Source organism: Etheostoma cragini, chromosome 21, assembly GCF_013103735.1.
Source record: "Etheostoma cragini isolate CJK2018 chromosome 21, CSU_Ecrag_1.0, whole genome shotgun sequence".
In the NCBI taxonomy this organism is placed as follows: Eukaryota; Metazoa; Chordata; class Actinopteri; order Perciformes; family Percidae; genus Etheostoma; species Etheostoma cragini.
In genome coordinates, this window is record NC_048427.1 from 14885557 (window position 1) to 14902792 (window position 17236).

At 42.0% G+C, this 17236-nt stretch overlaps 3 protein-coding genes across 7 annotated transcripts in view; all 3 read right to left on the reverse strand.

The window, feature by feature from the left end:
* The window catches only part of josd1 (Josephin domain containing 1), an 8313-nt gene extending 7478 nt beyond the window's left edge, over positions 1-835 (reverse strand). Inside the window, exons 1-2 of the mRNA XM_034859775.1 lie at positions 182-835; positions 1-90 (exon numbers count right to left, since the gene is read on the reverse strand). The exon at positions 1-90 is cut by the window's left edge and continues 39 nt beyond it. Of these exons, the coding sequence (XP_034715666.1) occupies positions 1-90; positions 182-537 (446 nt within the window). The 5' untranslated portion in view covers positions 538-835. The remainder of the gene's footprint in view (positions 91-181) is intronic.
* Positions 836-1262: 427 nt separating this feature from the next.
* LOC117936574 (GTPase IMAP family member 4-like) lies at positions 1263-9356 on the reverse strand. 4 transcript variants are annotated; one of them, XM_034859760.1, is made up of 9 exons: positions 9171-9356; positions 8781-8900; positions 7111-7188; positions 6542-6592; positions 6357-6407; positions 6194-6244; positions 5958-5999; positions 5086-5812; positions 1263-1280 (listed from the first exon to the last, which is right to left on the reverse strand). In XM_034859760.1, the coding sequence occupies exons 2-8, from the start codon at positions 8824-8826 to the stop codon at positions 5100-5102; spliced, it is 1032 nt and encodes a 343-aa protein (XP_034715651.1). In that variant the 5' UTR covers positions 8827-8900; positions 9171-9356; the 3' UTR covers positions 1263-1280; positions 5086-5099. The 4 variants fall into 4 exon arrangements, with proteins under 4 accessions (XP_034715651.1, XP_034715650.1, XP_034715653.1 ...); XM_034859759.1 differs by lacking the exon at positions 1263-1280 and having other exon boundaries at positions 4768-5812; XM_034859762.1 differs by lacking the exon at positions 1263-1280 and having other exon boundaries at positions 4768-5812; positions 8781-8852; positions 9171-9304.
* A 221-nt stretch (positions 9357-9577) lies between these two features.
* xrcc6 (X-ray repair complementing defective repair in Chinese hamster cells 6) lies at positions 9578-17150 on the reverse strand. Of its 2 annotated transcripts, none has more exons than XM_034859746.1 (13): positions 17013-17150; positions 16398-16487; positions 15962-16074; positions 15579-15720; positions 14444-14695; positions 13712-13898; positions 13291-13477; positions 12623-12791; positions 12249-12410; positions 11973-12102; positions 11290-11390; positions 11058-11174; positions 9578-10015 (listed from the first exon to the last, which is right to left on the reverse strand). In XM_034859746.1, exons 2-13 carry the CDS (start codon positions 16468-16470, stop codon positions 9816-9818), a joined length of 1833 nt encoding a protein of 610 aa, XP_034715637.1. In that variant the 5' UTR covers positions 16471-16487; positions 17013-17150; the 3' UTR covers positions 9578-9815. The 2 variants fall into 2 exon arrangements, with proteins under 2 accessions (XP_034715637.1, XP_034715638.1); XM_034859747.1 differs by having other exon boundaries at positions 17023-17143.
* Positions 17151-17236: the final 86 nt, after the last annotated feature.

The window sequence follows — 17236 nt, forward strand, 5'->3', positions numbered from 1 at the left end:
TGCAGGGCTGCCATAATGACGTTTACATCATAGTTCCCATTTCCCAGCATGCTCTTCTTGTGAGGCGTCACCAGAGTGCTGGGAGAAAGCCTGCAACAAGTTGAGAGATTAAAAGATGATCCACAACATTTCATGTACACAGGCTAAATATTGATATGGATTGGTGAGACAGCGTTCCCACCTCTGGTAAATCTCCTGCAAGGTGTCCCTACTGAAGGCCGTCCCGTCCTGGAAGACGTTATTGAGCGCGTGCAGGGCGCACAGTTCCCTCCGCTGCTTCTCGTGATAAATGGCTGGAGGTGTCAGAGAGGGCTGAGGAGGCAGTGGGGGGGTAAGGGAGGAAGAGGAAGATGAGAGATCCTGCTGTTGCTGCTGCTGAGAGTCCTTGGGTTCTCTGCACCTCCTCTCCTCCATTCCCACCGCCACCTCTCCCCCCCCTTTCTGCCTGCTGACCTTCCAGGGCATGCAGCCCAGCTCTTGTAGGCCGCCTCGCCCCTTCCCCTTCCACTCACCAGCTGGATACGGAGCGCTTCCCATCCCTGGACGTTCACCGCCGCAGCCCCTGCCACCGCCACCACCACCTCCCCCAGCTCCACCACTACCTCCACAACTACCACCTTCAGAACGCTACATCAGCATCATGACAACCATTGTCATAGCAACCTCTCAGCCGCTTGGAAGAGAGGAGCTTGGGTCTCTGTGTATTGCCACTGGGGGGGGAGGGGGGGGGGGAGGTGAGGGTTGCAGGGTAAATGAGACCTGTGGCTGTAACACCTGCTCTCTCAAAAGGATGGAAGAAAGGTCAACAGGAGGGGGAGGGGGGGGGGGGGGGGGGGGGGGGGGGGGGGGGGACGGGATTCACTGTGGGATTGCCAAAGACACTCCAGATGCTCCCAACTCAAAAAGATTACTCCTCCAACACCACAGCGGTGTTGTCAATCAAACTGCCGTTGCTCTCTGTGCGTTTCTACTTCCTCCATCTTCGGTGTGTGTTGACAGCTCTTTCCATTCAATCACCAAGCCTATAGCTTTGCAATTCTTTCCATCAGCAGGCTGCAGACCATGAAGCGCTGGAACACATACAAGGATTTAATGCTGAGCAGTTCTTGAAAAGCCACCTAAAAAAAAAGAAAGAAAAGCTGTATTTTCTCTACCTGAGTTGTTAATTCACAAATTTGTCGTTTCAAATAATGGTCACAAATCCCCCCCCCCCCCCCCCCCCCCCCCCCCCCCCCCCCCCCCCCAAACACACACACACACACACACACAAAGTAGCAGAGCTCAAACAGCAGCCAAACCACTGAAACAGTTTGTTGTTGACGGTGATAGATAGCTGACATGCCATTATATACTGCTACTATCTTCTGTTGGTCAGCAGACCCCCAAAATGAGAAGAAGGTAAACACTTCCAGTAGCTTGGGCTGGATAGAGGAAGCAGCCTGCTCAGTAAGCTAGCAAAATATGACAACAGCATCGAACAAAACTAGACACGCACATTATGGAGCTTACTGTCCATTAGTAAGGATAGCCGCTGTTATACTCTGAAACCATACATGTACACATGCAATTAATCCATGATAGTAACCGATATCTGGCGATAATCTACTGGCTGCTCTACGTAACGTGACTCATGTGTCTACAGCAAAACACAACGCTTCCTTTTCGTCTTATAACTTCATTTTCTCGAGCCGACCACTTACCTGGCCGCTTCCCCCCGGTTGTGTCACAGCTGGACTATCATAAACCGGTGTAAAAACTGAATCTGCTCTCTCCTGTTTCCCTAAAGGCTGTTCGGTCCTTTGTCTTTGCCAATTTTCCCTAGTATAGCTCTCTCTCTCTCTCTCTGTCTCTCTCTGTCTGTGTCTGTCTCTCTCTCTCCGTCCGTGTAGACGCGGACATGCGCAGTTAGCGTCTCGCTGGCTCCGTATTGCTGTCACCGCCTGCGTCAGTTGACAGTCGAGCAGTCCCTCCCCTGGGACTGCGAAACCCTGTATTTTTCACTTCGTTTCATCAATCGTTAGTGGGCATGTTCTACATAAAATAAATTGCACAATGCTGATTTACATCCTGTTTTCAGTATTAATGTAGATCAATTAAATCTGTGTCCAGGCTTTCAGCCCAGGTGATAGGTAACTTCAGTTTCAGTGATGAATGCTATCAATGTTGATTGAATGCGTATAGTATCAGTTTTTCTTTATTAAAAATGGATCACATGATGAAGGAATCGCGCACAGATAATTCCTATATCAGCCAGCCAAGTTCCCAGCTTTTTAGCCTCTTTTGGATCATTGTTTTGGTTTTACGCTTGCAACAGGTTTTGATTCACCCCAAATGCACATTGACGGATTGAGACAATGGGGCCCTGGGCACAAACTACATTTATTATGTAGATAGGAATAAGTCACCCAGAAGTATATTGGTAGTCATTTTGCATTGTGGTTGTTTGTGTCTCACTACATTTATTTTGGGTCATTTGTAGTCAGTCTGTGTCTCTGGTCATATTGTGACTAGTCTCAGTCATGCAGCATCTATTTGGGGTTGTTTGCATATCTGTAGCGCGTCTCTTTGTGATTGTTCTGTGTATTTTTGTAAGTCCAATGGTAATGTGTATTATTTGAAGCATTGCAGACAAGATTAGCACATCACTGGTGAATATTTAGCAGCAAAAAAAACAAATAATTTTTCAATAGATGGGGACCAATATCTGTGTCTGCTGGATGTGTAAATAGGCAACTGTTTGCTAAATTATTTGCCACAACAACTTATTGAAGTCATATTTCAATGCTGTAATGTACAGCAGGGTGAATTGTATACAATTTCAGTGATGCACCAATATGTATAAATAACATCTTTTAGATTTTCTTTCTAACAAACCCTCTTAAGCAGTAGGATTTGGATTTATTTGTATTCTTTCAGTCTTTCTATAGTTCACTATAGGCCTCCTATCTTTTCATTGAGACCTGTAGAGTCTCAAATTGCATTGAAAACAATGGATTCACACATGAGACGTGATGTGGAACTCAAAAGCTGCTTTCAGGGTAAATGAGTGAATGAGTGAATTGTTTATTTTTGTGTCTGGCCGTTTGCACGGCTCATCCATTATAGCACTATTCTGACACATTTTAAATAAACACTTCCTAGTGCTGACACACAACAAAATATGTAGGCCTACATAAAGGTTACAAATAGAAAATGTACAATACAACACCAAAAAAATACAAATAAATACAAGGTTAATGCAAGTAGGGTACTAACATTTTTATGCTTCAACATAAAACCCTTTCAGACCAGAATACATTTGGGTACAAGTTAAATAGAAAATAAATAGATTAAGAAGATACTGGAAGGCTTAAAATAATGATGACATTGTGATGGCCTTCTTCAGTCTCCTTCATTTAAAACAATGTGACACAGTTAATGGTTTGTTAGGTTACGCTGTGAAAGGATACATGAGCTTTTCTTCTTGTGTTGAATTTTTCCCATTTTGAGAGTAGCTCAGAATTCAACCAAAATATCATTCACTTTGATGTTTAGCTCTACTTTGGTGTGCGACTCATGAGACTGTTGTGCAGGCAGAAAAACTAAAACAAAGACCTAAAAGTGGCTAAATAGTTGCAATCTGATGTTAATTTTCAGTGGGTGTGTCACAATGTTTGACCTTCTGATGAGCCGTTTGAGTCAGTGTCAAAATAAAAAGGATTTTTCAATGCAAGTGTAAAGGACTTTGGCACTTTCTGTCAATGGAAACTCTTGAATTTTTTTTCAGGACCGCCACCAATCAGTCCTGATTGATCTCATAGTATCAACAATAATGAGGATACAATAGAAAATGGATCTCTCTTCCTATTGTGACATTCCTGCACTGCTGATGGCACATTTAGCCATGAAGAACAGATCTTCTTTTTGAAAGTGGTCTTCAAATTGAATAAAATTAGAATGGCTGGTATTGTGTTTTAGTGCAGAATGTAACAAGTCTAACACTGACCAGTTAACAACTGATGTGGGAAACACACACATTCATTTACTGAACTGTAACAAGCTATACCAAAAAGTGACACTGGAAAACCTTGTTTTTATTTGTTTTTTCAATTTTGCAGTATGTTTGTTTGGCTGCGCAGCACTGTAAACAGTCCCTGGCTCCCAGACGAGCTAGTACATAATGATTGGGGCTAGCTTTTCCTTCTATATCGTTTTCTCAGGTCAGACTAGGCAAAAGACCAGCAGACCACTGGGGTTTATTTTCTTTCCTTCTTTCCTTTGCTTAGTTTTATTATCCTTGTGCCCATGTGGAACCTGATTGGTCTGTTGAAGGTATGCATCGTTTAGTTGAATGCTTTATCTACTTGTGTTTCAGCTCATTCGAATTTGCCTGCCTAAAAATGTTGACAAACTCAATTCTGAAAATGAAAGGTCAATGACCAAAATGGCACTTAGACTGACAACGTTTACTTGAAAAATAGAGAGAACTTGATACCTTTACAGTTACAGAATCCTAGCTTTAGTGATATTATATCATATTTCAACTGGACACTCATTTGTTGACAATATGTGGATTTGTTTTATGATCACAACTACATAAATACAATCTCTAAAACCTGCAATTGAATTTGAATAGTAACTGTTAATTATCTTGTCGTAATGCTATTTCAGAGGCCTCTGGAGAAAGTAAAGAATACATTGAACAGTGCTGCTGACTTCAGTTTATTTTCCCCGATCATCTTTAAAGTTTGATGTCTTATAAATTATGAAGGAAAGTGGAGGGCCAAGCACTGCAGGAGAGCAAGAAAACATGAGGTGCAGGCCTTTCCAAAAGGATATACTGACATGGAAGAATTACAACACATAAGAATAGCAAAATTAAGTGTGTGTGAATGTTATCTAACCAAAAGAATGGGTAGCATGTTGAAAACCAAAAGGTGGCCTCTGAGCAGTCGTACATTTATCTCGACAGTGGTGAACGAGCAGAGTGACAAATATACAAAATACCTCAGGCAAAGATTCACCCTTGCACTTAAAGTCAAAATTACATGTTTAACACTTGAATGAATCCTGTCTCCTTATCCCCCCACCCCCCCCCCCACACACACACACACACTCTCTTATCCACATGTGTGTCCCAGTTTTCCAGCCAGGGCAGAGCCCATTTCAGCTAGCAGCTCCTCCCTGATGCGGTCCTCCCTCCTCTGCAGCTCGTGGACAAAATGCCCCCCCAGTGTCTTCATCTCCACCACACGGCCCACCAGCTGCCTGCGTATCACACTCTGCGCCTCTGGAGGGCAGTCTGGCCTGTTGTCCACCAGCTCTGCTCTTTGGTTGCTTAGAGACAGAGCCCTTTGTAAATCCCCAGAGTCCACATCAAGCAGCTGATCTACAGTACGCTTCCGACCCAGGCAGTCTGCATGGGTGAGCACTGGGAGAATGTAGCCCGCGACCCCATCTCCGAAAAGCTCAAGGGTGGCTCGGATTGCCTGAGCCACATCCTGGTCGATCTCTGTGCTGGAGCCCGGAGCTCGTATCACCAGCAGGAAGGCGTGCGGTCCAGGACCAGTGAGCTGAAGGCTCCTCAGAGCTTCCCTGGCTCTGTTGTTGTTCCCCAATGACAACCCCAAAAGATCTGGGGTGTCAATCACTATAACCTCTCTACCATCCATTACTGCCCTCCTCTTGGTGCTCTCCATTAGGGGACCCACGGGTGCCCTTGTCTCACGGTTGCCCAACAAAGTATCTGCAAGGGAGGTCCGTCCTCCACCCATGGGCCCTAGGAGGATTAGCCTTAGGCCTGGTTTGTCGGTGCTGCTGGACAGATCCATCACTGATGTAGAGGTGACAAGTTTTTATTAGATAAATCATAAAAGACTTGCAGAACCGCTGTAATTGATGATTTATGTTTTAAATATTTTACATTCAACAGAACAAACAAGAAAAAATGTATCAAAGGAAAATGAATGTGAACTGACCCGTGTTGACACCAAAAAGCGACTTGAACTTGGAGGAAGATGCTGATGGAGGAACAGATTGTAAGTCAGTTGCTTAATTACAGGCCTATAATTATCATGTACGCCCCACTCCACATAGATACTAAATTGCTGTCATGTGTCTGCTGAATTTCTGAGTCACTTCTTGTGGCTACCCATACATAGCCATTCAAATTGTAAAACTTCTCCATACCTGTAGCTCCTCCTGCAGCACTCACCTTCAATAAACCGCCAAATTCCAGCCAGCCAGTTACACAGGCTCTGGATTCCTGACATACAAGACACAATTGGAACATTTTGAATATGACTTTCCTTAATTTATAGGTGATATATTTTTGTTTCATTCCCATGTGTCAGAAATTCAGAATGTGTATCTTGTACCACGAAGGGTTCCCACTAGGTGGCTCACCCAACTCCAGAGAGCTGTCAGACCTGAGGCAGAACAGACATTTAAGTTGTAGTGATTTTATTTCACATCATACACAAACATGTGAGTTGTCAGATAAGACCAGACTGTAACGTGGAGGAGAAAGTGACCTTTCATGTGTCACTCTGACGAAACTCACCGGTTAGAGTGCAGAACAGACGAATCGGCCATCGGATCAGAGCTGGCAGTGCTGCAGGGAGCGCAGAATACTTTATAAGTACTACACCAGGGGTCATCACAGTTTCATTCATGTTTGTTTGTTGTTGTAGTTGTTTTTTCATAGGATTTGCTGACAACATAGAGTAGCCTATCTCCTTCTTTATCCTTTAGATATGTGTGTTTCCGATCAATAAATTAATATGCACAGGTCTATGATTCTGCATAGGCCTACTGTAAGTTTCTATTTGTCACAAAAAATAGAGGGAGGAATGAGTCACCCTCTGTAAATAGGACCCATAGTTCCTGGCTAAACCCCTGATAAAACCATCAGGGATGTCTGATCTCATCAAAAACATTTTAGATAAAGTCAAGCAGGTTTAATCTTCTTCACATTTTTAGATTTACTGTGCTTTCCGGTTTCCAGACTTGCTATATCTGAGGAGGACAGGTCAATCAATCAGTGAAACAACATAGCTTATACTATGTCAGGGGAGCTTTCTGTTTTTCCAACTTAATATAAACTTGTGTGTTGGTGGGTGAGTGACTGACTCTGTGAGAATCTGTAGAGAAGATACCCCACCACAGTAAAAGCTCCCATTTGGATGTTGTTGCTGTTCAGCCACCAGTCTATAAAGAGAAGGGAGGGAGGAAAACATGACATTAGTATTGCAAAATACACAACTTATCATGGGGTTTACCTTTCACCTAAATGGGGAATGCAAAAGGAAATTGTTTAATTCAGGGCTGTGTGTGTGTGTGTGTGTGTGTGTGTGTGTGTGTGTGTGTGTGTGTGTGTGTGTGTGTGTGTGTGTGTGTGTGTGTCCCTGTAGGCATTATCAAGGTTTAAATCAATTTTATATTTATATGTATTTCAGGATTGTTTTGACAAAAGGAAACTTCAGCTTAGTTTGAAATGGCTATTCATTGCAGGTGCATTTAAAAAAAGTACATTTACTCAAGTACCCTACTGTACAAATTTGAGGTAACCGCTACTTGTACTTACGTATTTTCTTTTCATGCCACTTTCTACTTCAACAATGTACAATGTGGTATTAGTACTTTTTCCTTAATTAAAGTATCTGAATACTTTTCCCCTCTTGCAGAGATGGTAAGTAACGAAGTACAAATACTTCGTTACTGTACTCAAGTAGATTTTTTACTTTACTTTACTATTTATTTTTGTGGCGACTTTTTACTTCTACTGCTTACATTTTAACCCAAATATCGGTACTTTCTACTCCTTACATTTTACAAAATTGTCTCGTTACTTTCGTTTTGTACAAGATGTATGTCGGAAAATAGCGCGGACACGCGCCACACACCGCGAGCGGGTGAGCGCGCCACACGGAGAAAAAAGTGAGAGAAATGAAAAAGAGACAAGCTGTCCGGAGGATAACCAGCTGAGATTGTGTGTGTGCCTCTTTGAGAACTGTAAGTCGTATAACTCATGTTTCCAGTTCACTGTTCATTTAAGCCTGTTTTTGGTCTATAGTTCTTCACATTTAAAGTAAGTTGGCTAGTGGTTCTGGTGTGTTCTTCACCTGTTGTTAGCTAGGTTGCACGTTGGTCTTAATGAAGCATCAACACTTTCACTAGCTAGCTTTATTCGCATGAGTTTTTTTTTTTTTTGGACCAAACTTCAGATACTGTAATTCGATTGGCAAGTGGATGGAAACTTAGCTAGACAGAAGTTGTCTTAGTCAGTGTTTTAACAGACACACCTGGGGTGAGTTTAATCAATACTTCCACTTTTACCGGAATATTTTTTAACACAAGTATCTGTCCTTCTACTTAAGTACGGAAAGTGAGTACTTTTGCCATCTCTGCCCTCTTGTTTATTGCATAGACAGTGACGAGGTTTGTTTCAGCTGTGGAGAGAACGCGCTCTTGATTGTGTGTATTTATTTCAAAAAACTAAACCAAGTTAAAACATTTTTCTCCTAACTTGTTGAACTGCGTACTCCACTGCCTACACTTAACGATTTAGTTTTTGCTACCATGAAGACACCACATTACATAATGAGACCGTACAGACCGTATAACGTGATTAATAAACATCTCACGAAGTGCCAATTCCTATACCTACTGTCATACAATTGAAGTTTAAATACAAATAACCTAAGCAACATTGGCCCACTTAGCCTAGCGCAAACATCTTTAAGGTGTCTAATGGTGTTTGATATTTTTTAATTTAATGTTTATTTTTTATTCCGTCTCACCTGTAACAGCATCCTCAGCGTTGTCCTTTTCGCATTGGCACTCCATTTCTCTGAAGTTGCCAGACTTTCAGCCTGTGTCAAGCTAGCGAGAATATGTGACAGCACGACGTCTGCTCAGAACTGTAACATAAAAGCACTCAACGAATGCACCGGGTTGCTAAATATTGTACAACTTTTCGATTATATAGTTAATATTACAGCAAAGTTAGGTGCCTATAGGTACCATTTGGACAGTATTGTCAGTCAGTTGTTTGTTAACATTTAGCAGTTTCAACACAGGGTAAACCAAAACAGAAAACCTACGCAGGAATACTCGACATATACAACAGAATGTAGTAGAACAAGTATCTAAACCCATAGCAACGGCAACTCTTCAGAAAGCGCCATTACCTGCTCTGTTGTCAGTTAATCCTCCTCAAAGAAGGCCGTGACGCAACTGACACGAGGTCAAAGTTGGATGTGATCCCTTCTTCCTGCTATTGTGCAGTAAAGCCTGCGCAGGCCTGCCCTCAACACACCTTACTAAGCCATGTTGCTAAACAACGCGTGAGAAGGTCCAGGTATGCTGATTATGCTGCAGTCATACTTTAGATGGACACACCTTTTTCCTTTAAGAACTGGAAATGCTGCTTAACATGTACAGTATACTGATTCATGCAGTCAAACTAAAACAAACTAGATGCAAAGCTTTAAAGGTTTTTTAGTTTTATTAATGCATTTTTTTTTTTTTTAAATTCAAACATTAGACTTGTGTAACTGACACACCTACGGCAGACATTAGCACTAAGCTGGACCGAACAATGCTGCCTTGCAAAAAATGGTAAAGCAAGAGGATTAATTAACAGGAAACCTTTTTGGTTGAAACATGCACACAGTGTTCTGGTCTTTCCCTGAGTTCACAGGGTAAATTTCATTTCCTGGTTTCAAAGTGGATCACAAAATTGACCAGAACTTGCTGTGTGGAATGTGTCTGAAGATATTTCTGATCTGATCTGAACAGGTTTGCCTGGTCATAAAGGCACAGAGTTGAACTTATCATGAGCCCAGGCGCTCAGTCAGAGCATCAATCAGCTCCTGCTTCTTGGTCCCGGTGGTCCGAACCCCAAACTGCTTACAGGCCTCCTTTAACACAGGCACGGTCAGCTTTCCCAGGGTGCCCTTCTGCATGTGAGCCCGCAGCTCGTCCTCTGCCATCTCCACTTTGGGCTTCTTCTCAGCTCCGCCTCCGGTACCAGCTGCAGGTTCATTCATAGAGGAAGCATTGAGTCAAAAGAAAAATCAGATTTTTACTGTACTGGAGCATAAAAAAATGTAAACCATCAATAAACTTGATCAAACCCCAGCAGATGATGTGTATTGGGGCAGAAAAATGTTGTGCCTACCAGGATGAACAACAAAGATACAGTAAAAAAGCAATTCTTAGTCTCTCCAGGATTTTGGTCTTTTTTGAAATCATGAATTTGCGGAAGCTTTTGCGAAAAATTTGCGATAAAAGTTGCACTGTTTTTTACATTCTATTTTTTTGTAAGTGAAAATTGCAAAATCTAAAAATGTGTATACTTCTTTAAAAATAAAAGGAAACTTGTTTTGGGGAGAATAAAACTACTCTAAGCAGAGTTTTCCTAGTAACCTTACCAAAAGGGTTTAGGATGCTGCAAATGTTGGTATAATATGAAAATGGCTGGTGGATTTAAGACAAAAAATAATAATTTATTGAATGAATCCAATTTGAACATTGCTATCAGTGGCTTGTTAATGTTTTCATTGTTAGTTCATTTTCTATCCCGGCCTGGGACACACATTCATACGGTTTGATGAAGTGGACTTTAACTTACACTTACAATAACAGGCCTAGCTGTCCTCGATTTATGTCATCTTGTACGTATCGTCTCCGGTTTCTCCAGAGAGCCGACACGATTGAAACAGCAGCCGCATCAGTAACTTTAGACTGTAAAATCGTTTTAACATTCATTTTGTTGGTAAATGTTTGATGTTCGAGTCACACGCATCTCGTCTTCATATAAGAAACAAGGAAATTAATTTGGCAACGTACGTGTGTTATGTCAACCCGTTCTTACTGCTGCTTGGTCATTGGCTCTTAGCGTCATAATGACGGAAAGTCTGGCACGTGGGACTGCAGTGATTTTTCAAAATTGGGAGTTGCACTGTATTCACAGCGATTGGTGGAATTGGTGTGAATTGCTGCGACCACAACATTGTGAATTCCTGGAGAGACTGAATTTTTGCTTTGTTTCTGTTTAAGACTCCAGCTCTGACCTGTTTTGCGTTTGGCAGCTGGTTTGTTGTCAGGGTTGTAGTTAAACGGGTAAACCAGATCTTTAAACTCCTCAACCAAAGGACCCAGGCGGGCGTCAATCTCGTCCACCTTTGGCACTGAGACAGAGACAAAGACACACAGACAGAACGTGTGAGACGACGGAACAAGAAGTGGTGTACCGGCCACAAGAGGAACCAGGATCTCTGAATGTTTGTTTTGTCTGCGTCTTACTGATGAGGTCCTCCATGTCCTCGGGAGCCATCATATCCAGAGCCAAGGCCTCCAGGTTCCTGTAATGCTGCTGGATGACTGGATTCTCAAAAGCATCACTCCTATGTTACGTTACATAACAAAGAATGAAAAAATGTTGCAGAAAGAAACCAAGTGAAGGACTTTGTTATGAGCAGACATCACACAAGTGTTCATATAAAGGGCTGGGTACCTAATTCGATACTTAAGGCACCAACCAAATTGCCTCTAAAATATTGAAAAATGCCTTGTCATTCAATACCCAATATCAATACCTATATCATCAGCATTAGTAAGCCAATCAGCATGCAACATGCTTCTACCAAGATCCAGTAATGTCTGTGATTGGCTGTCTAACGTTACACGTCATAGAGACACGCAGGAAAAACTCTACGTTACACATGGAAGGCTCACATACTAGGAGCTGAAAAAGAAATCAAAAGATTTGTGGCGTAAAGTGTAATGTTGTAATTTCTGTGTTGAAATGTTGTTGTTTTTTAAATTGGAACCCGGGAAAAGTATTGTTTAGGAACCGGTCTCAAAGTCATGGTATAGAAAAAAAAGTTGTGGTCATATATTGAAAATGTAAGTAAGTGTGTATGTATGTCCCCGAGAATAATATACACACACAGACACACACCTCTGTAAAGAACATGAGCAGCTACCTGTATTTGAAGCGGAGCTTGGAGACGATCTCCTTCATCTTGTCCACCTGTATTTGTGAGGCCACTGGACACTTGGGAGGATCCAGAGTCCGCAGGTCGTCAGCAAATGGCAGATAGATGACGTTGAAACCTGAGACAGGTGACACGTTGCTATCGAGCTTCAGCACACTTGTTTTTTTTTAAATAGGTAGTAAAAACAAATAATACAGTGAAGGAAATTAAAAAAACAAAAACAAAACGTTTTTAGGTCTTTTGCGGAGCTCAGCCGTGTCTTACCTGGTGGTGTAATTTGCACTTTCCCCTCGTCTACCTCCTCTTTCTGAGGCACCAGGGCAACAAATCGAGGCGGGTAGTTTCGGCGAGCGATGCAGCGGCACAATGCGAACACGTTCCTCTCGCTACACTTTGTCAACAAGGCAGAGAACAGACATGCGCTGCCTGAGGTGGAAAACGCAGGATATATTAGTGCTCGGCTCAGAGAAGGTGCTGTAAGACCCTTTTACACATTATTAAAAGCCTCATTGTAGAAAAGAACATTTTTTAATTGAAAACTAAAACAGCAGCATGCATGTACCAAAACAGGTATTTAATACTAATGTGTTCATATTTCTTCCCATTAGTTGTAAAGTAAACCGGACAGACAGTTCTACCTTTCACCTCGTCCTCCTCAGGGTAGAGGAACACCGCAGGTCGGATGTGGTGGTGAAGTTTGAGCTTCTCCATCGGTTTGAATCCGAGCAGAAACATTCCAGGATCGTCAAACTTCTTCATGGCGTCCACCTCGTCTTTCTCCATCACTATCTGCTTCTTACTATACACCTAAAGCACCGGAACAAACAAAGAGAAAAAGAGCCACAAAAACACTGATAAATCAATGAAGCGTATGTTGATCAGCTTTAGGGCTGCACAACTAATCACAATTTTATCAAAATCGCAATGTGAACAAGTGCAATATATTTGTTATAAGCAAAATATGTGTCAAACCATTTTAAAATAAAGTATTGTGGTGTGGTGGACATCCTGGCCTACAAATTGTATCCTATGGACTAAAGAAAAAAAATCTGTTTGGTACAGACCCTTGACAAAAAAGAAAAAAAAAAGAAAATCCCATTTAGATTTTTTGTTGTTGTTTCAATTAAAATGACAATAATGATACAAATAACCATTCCCTCTAATATTGTGAACCATATCATAATATTAGTCAAAATAATCACAATTAGATATTTTAATAGTTTGCAGCCCTAATCAGATTACAGTGTAAAGTTTGGATTTTAGTAATTCACAAACCAAAATGCACATATATCTAGTCTGCTCTTACCTGGGCTTTCTTTATCTCGCTGGGCAGCAGCAGGCTGCCCGTCTGGGTGTGGAAGGTTCGGGTTTTGCTGCGGACTGGCTCGTTGGTTTCCCTGTAAAGCCTAACGGGAGGGGGTTTCCGAGCGGTGACAGCAGTTGCATAAATTCCCACAGCGACATTTATGCCCTCGCCGAGACAGAGGTTTAACCTAAAGATGGCACAAAGATGACCCACAAAGGACGAAGGAAGCAAACACCTTACTGTAATGCAGCCTGTTACACCAGGAAAATAGATCACTACTGTCATATTACGATAATACAATATCCAAAATCTAATAAGATATTTAGTCTCATATCACTATGTGCAATAAATAAAGGAAGTGACTAAACGGCCCTAAACCTTTCTATCGGAATAGAAATGGAAATGTGTCACTCATCTCTACCTGGCCAGGGCTCTCTTCCTCTGCTCCTTGGCCCGCACCCTCTTCTGGAGGTCCTCCAGTTTGTCACAAGGCTCCAGCTGCAGCCCCAACTCGCTCTCATCCTCAGGTGGACTCACAATGTCGCGAAAGAAGGACGCAACATTGAAGCCGCCCGGTTTCATCAGATGCATTAAATCAATCCTGACACCTAAGAGAGAAGGGATCGGTTACATGAATCCATGACATACAGGCTTTACCTACTAAAGGCTGCAAAATTGCGATAGTGAATGGCTGATTAGGAATGCTGAAGAGATATTAGAGTGTTGGGTATACAGTGTTTTCCCTAGATTTGAGGAAGACTTGGATGCATGTATCTGGCCGGGGGTTGGGAGTTCCTACCCCAAGAATGTTTTTTTTACATTTATCAGTACATAAATATGTAATTTTATATAATTTTGAACAGATATTATTACCACATCTGTGTACAAAGAGTTGGAAAAGCCAGAGCAGATGATAAATAAAAATTAAAAAAAAGACTTGCTAAAGAATTCCACTGGGGACCAACTACAACCATGAGATTTAATGCTCTCCACTTTGATTTTACATTAATTTGGCTGAGGTGGTAAGGCTCAAGAGAGCTTGGGTGCTGCGCCTGCTCTGCAGGCAAGCAGCAAATTGTCTAAGGGCAACTTTAAGCTTTAATCCATATCAGTATTACAGATTTTCATGAAAGAAGAGCGGCCTTTGACATACCGGTCTCTTTGAGGTCACTGGCCTTGGTGCGAGCCTGTCGGTCCTTCACACTGTCACCCCCGTGTGGTTCATCCCTGCAGGTGAAGATTATGAGCCGCTTTTGTGAAAGACGCAGCTTGATGTCACCGTAGAGGTTGGCGCAGCACCACAGGGCGTCGCCTAGTGACGTCTCGCCGCTGCCCATGGTCTTTGCTGCCAGCTCGGCACCTTTCCCCCCCCGCAGAGCGTCCACGTCCTGCACGCGCTTGGCACCTGTTGAAAATAATGGAGCAGACAGACAAATGTAAAAAGACAGATGAGGAAAAACACAATGAAAAGAGGTGTAAGAAAGATATGTTCAACAATGTATAGGGTCACCAATACCATTTTCTCGCGAATTTCCCCAAATACCTGATTAGGAGGACTTTCTCACAGTGCTTAAAGTGCTCATAATTGTATTTAGAAATTACATCAAAATAGGTTTACATGGTTTCATTTGTTTTTAAATCACCATATTTTTGTTGTACTGTACATATCTGCAGCTCCTCTTTTCACCCTGTGTGTTGAGCTCACCATTTAAGTTCACAGTCAGGCATCTCACTTCTGTTCCATCTTTGTTGGGAGTCGCATATGTGCAGTAGCTAGGTAAAGACTACTAGCCAGTCGGAAGTAGAGTATGAGGGGGTGCCACACTAGCAGCTAGACGAGCATTATAACGCCTGTTACGAAGTGACGCACGTTCGCGCGGATTAAAGGCTGGACTACAAGAGAGCTGTTTGGAGCAGTTTGGGAACAGCGGTTTCTGTACATGTAATGAGTGCCTTTGGGGTGGACTTTGGGCTATTTCTTTTTGTAAACTTATAATGTGTACACAAAAAAAGTTACAAAACATAATAAGGGAAAGGGGAAAAGGCCAATATGAGCACTCTAATAAACTGCAACACTAAACTGGTGTTTTGAGTGCTCTTATGTTTGTGTGAAATTACATGTATTAACAATAAGAAGTTACATCGCTGAATCTGTTTTATTTGAACACAATGGAGGCATGAAACCTGTGCTCAACAACTGCGTCGACATTTATGTTTGCATCAAAGCAACAGCATTATACAGGAGATGTGTGCGACCGTGTGTTAGTTTGAATAGTGCAATGTCTCACCGGGTTCATCGAGGTCGTGGTAGACGTAGACATGTTTGAAAGAGTTCCTGGGATTTTTGCTCTGCTCTGTGCCGTAGAAAACCAACGCCACCAGGTCCCTGTGACTGCTAATGATCTTACTGGTGTACACACTGCGCACGACCTACAGGGACAGAAAATAACATGCAAGTAGGTAAGGTTATTGGAGGGTTTTCGGTTTTTCTTATGCTTTGAGTCAAAATAATTGTATATGAACATATTAAATAGGATGATTATATCCTAAAAATGCCTTTCCTCTACTATACTGTCTCAGCTTATACATAATTATTGGGCTCATTCCAGCACATTTCTTGCAATTTCAACAAAGACAAAGCAAAAGAGACTAAGATCACTGGGCACCTTACCTGCATGGTCATGTCAAAGTTAGAGGGCTGTCCATCTTCTCCTTTGATGAACATTTCCTTTGAGGCATCCACCAAGAATACCAAACTGTCCCTCCCTGTAATCTTGTAATCTCCTACAAAGGACAGAGAACCTGAGTTATTGTGTAACTTCAATGTTTCAGACAATGTCTTACATGGCAAATGCTATTTAATAACAACTTTAAACTCGTGTTGAATTACATGTTACTACAGTTTATAACACTATAACTACATGGCACGCAAGTGTGATTGAATCAAAGTTGTCTCATACGGTTCCTTTGGTGAAAAGTGAAATATAAAAATGTGGAAGAATAATATAGCAGAGAGGCATAATGACCAAGTCAGAGGGACAGATGGTAGCTGACAGTCTTGCGTTATTTGCACGTCAGATGAAGTAGTGACAAGGCTTTTATCCCACCTCCAGATTGCTCTCCTTCCTCTTGGTCTTCCTCGTCATCGTCATTCTTGTAAAAAGCATTCCACTCTGCCATTTGTACTGCTTCTGGTCCTGCCAAATGATTAATGCAAGGTCAATAACACACAACATCAGGAAACCAAGTAGCTTGAATACTGTTGCAATATTTGATGTTTAAACTGTGAACAGTTAGCACCATGGCATGCCGACTGGATTGTCATTTGTAGTAGAAGGCATCTTGCTGTGCATTTGAATTCCACTCCCTCTCTATGTCTTGGTATCTGGCCCAAGGAGTAGGCCTGGTTATATACATTATCGACATTAAGGTATTGAGTTAATAAAGATAAAACATCTTTAACCATATCGCCCAGTTTAAAAGTATATGTACTAGCTTGCTGTTTTCCTCTAAGGTTTCCTCTGAGGTTTCAACTTCACTGAGGCAACGTTTAAGTTAGCAAACGTTAGCTTAGCTTGTAATTAGCCACTATATTCGCATGATTCATATCTTGGGGTCGCTTAGAGAACACACGCAGCTTTCTTATTATGCACATAAGCTATATGGACTAAACACACCAAAACAAAAATATGAAGACATAAACAATTATTGTAGATGCATATAGTCACTTGCCGTGCTCTGCTTTTTTGTGCTCACAAGTCCAGACTTATTTCAATGCCTGGCGCGTTCATGTAAAACGTGAACGAGCACGCCGAAAATCGTACGGGAAACGGCTCGTCGTCTATTTGAGGCTTGTCTGCCAATCCCATAGACAGTCAAAGAAGTCTAGCCAATCCTAGTAAAGTAGGTGGGAATTGTTTGCAGAGAAGCTCGACTCCGGAAGACA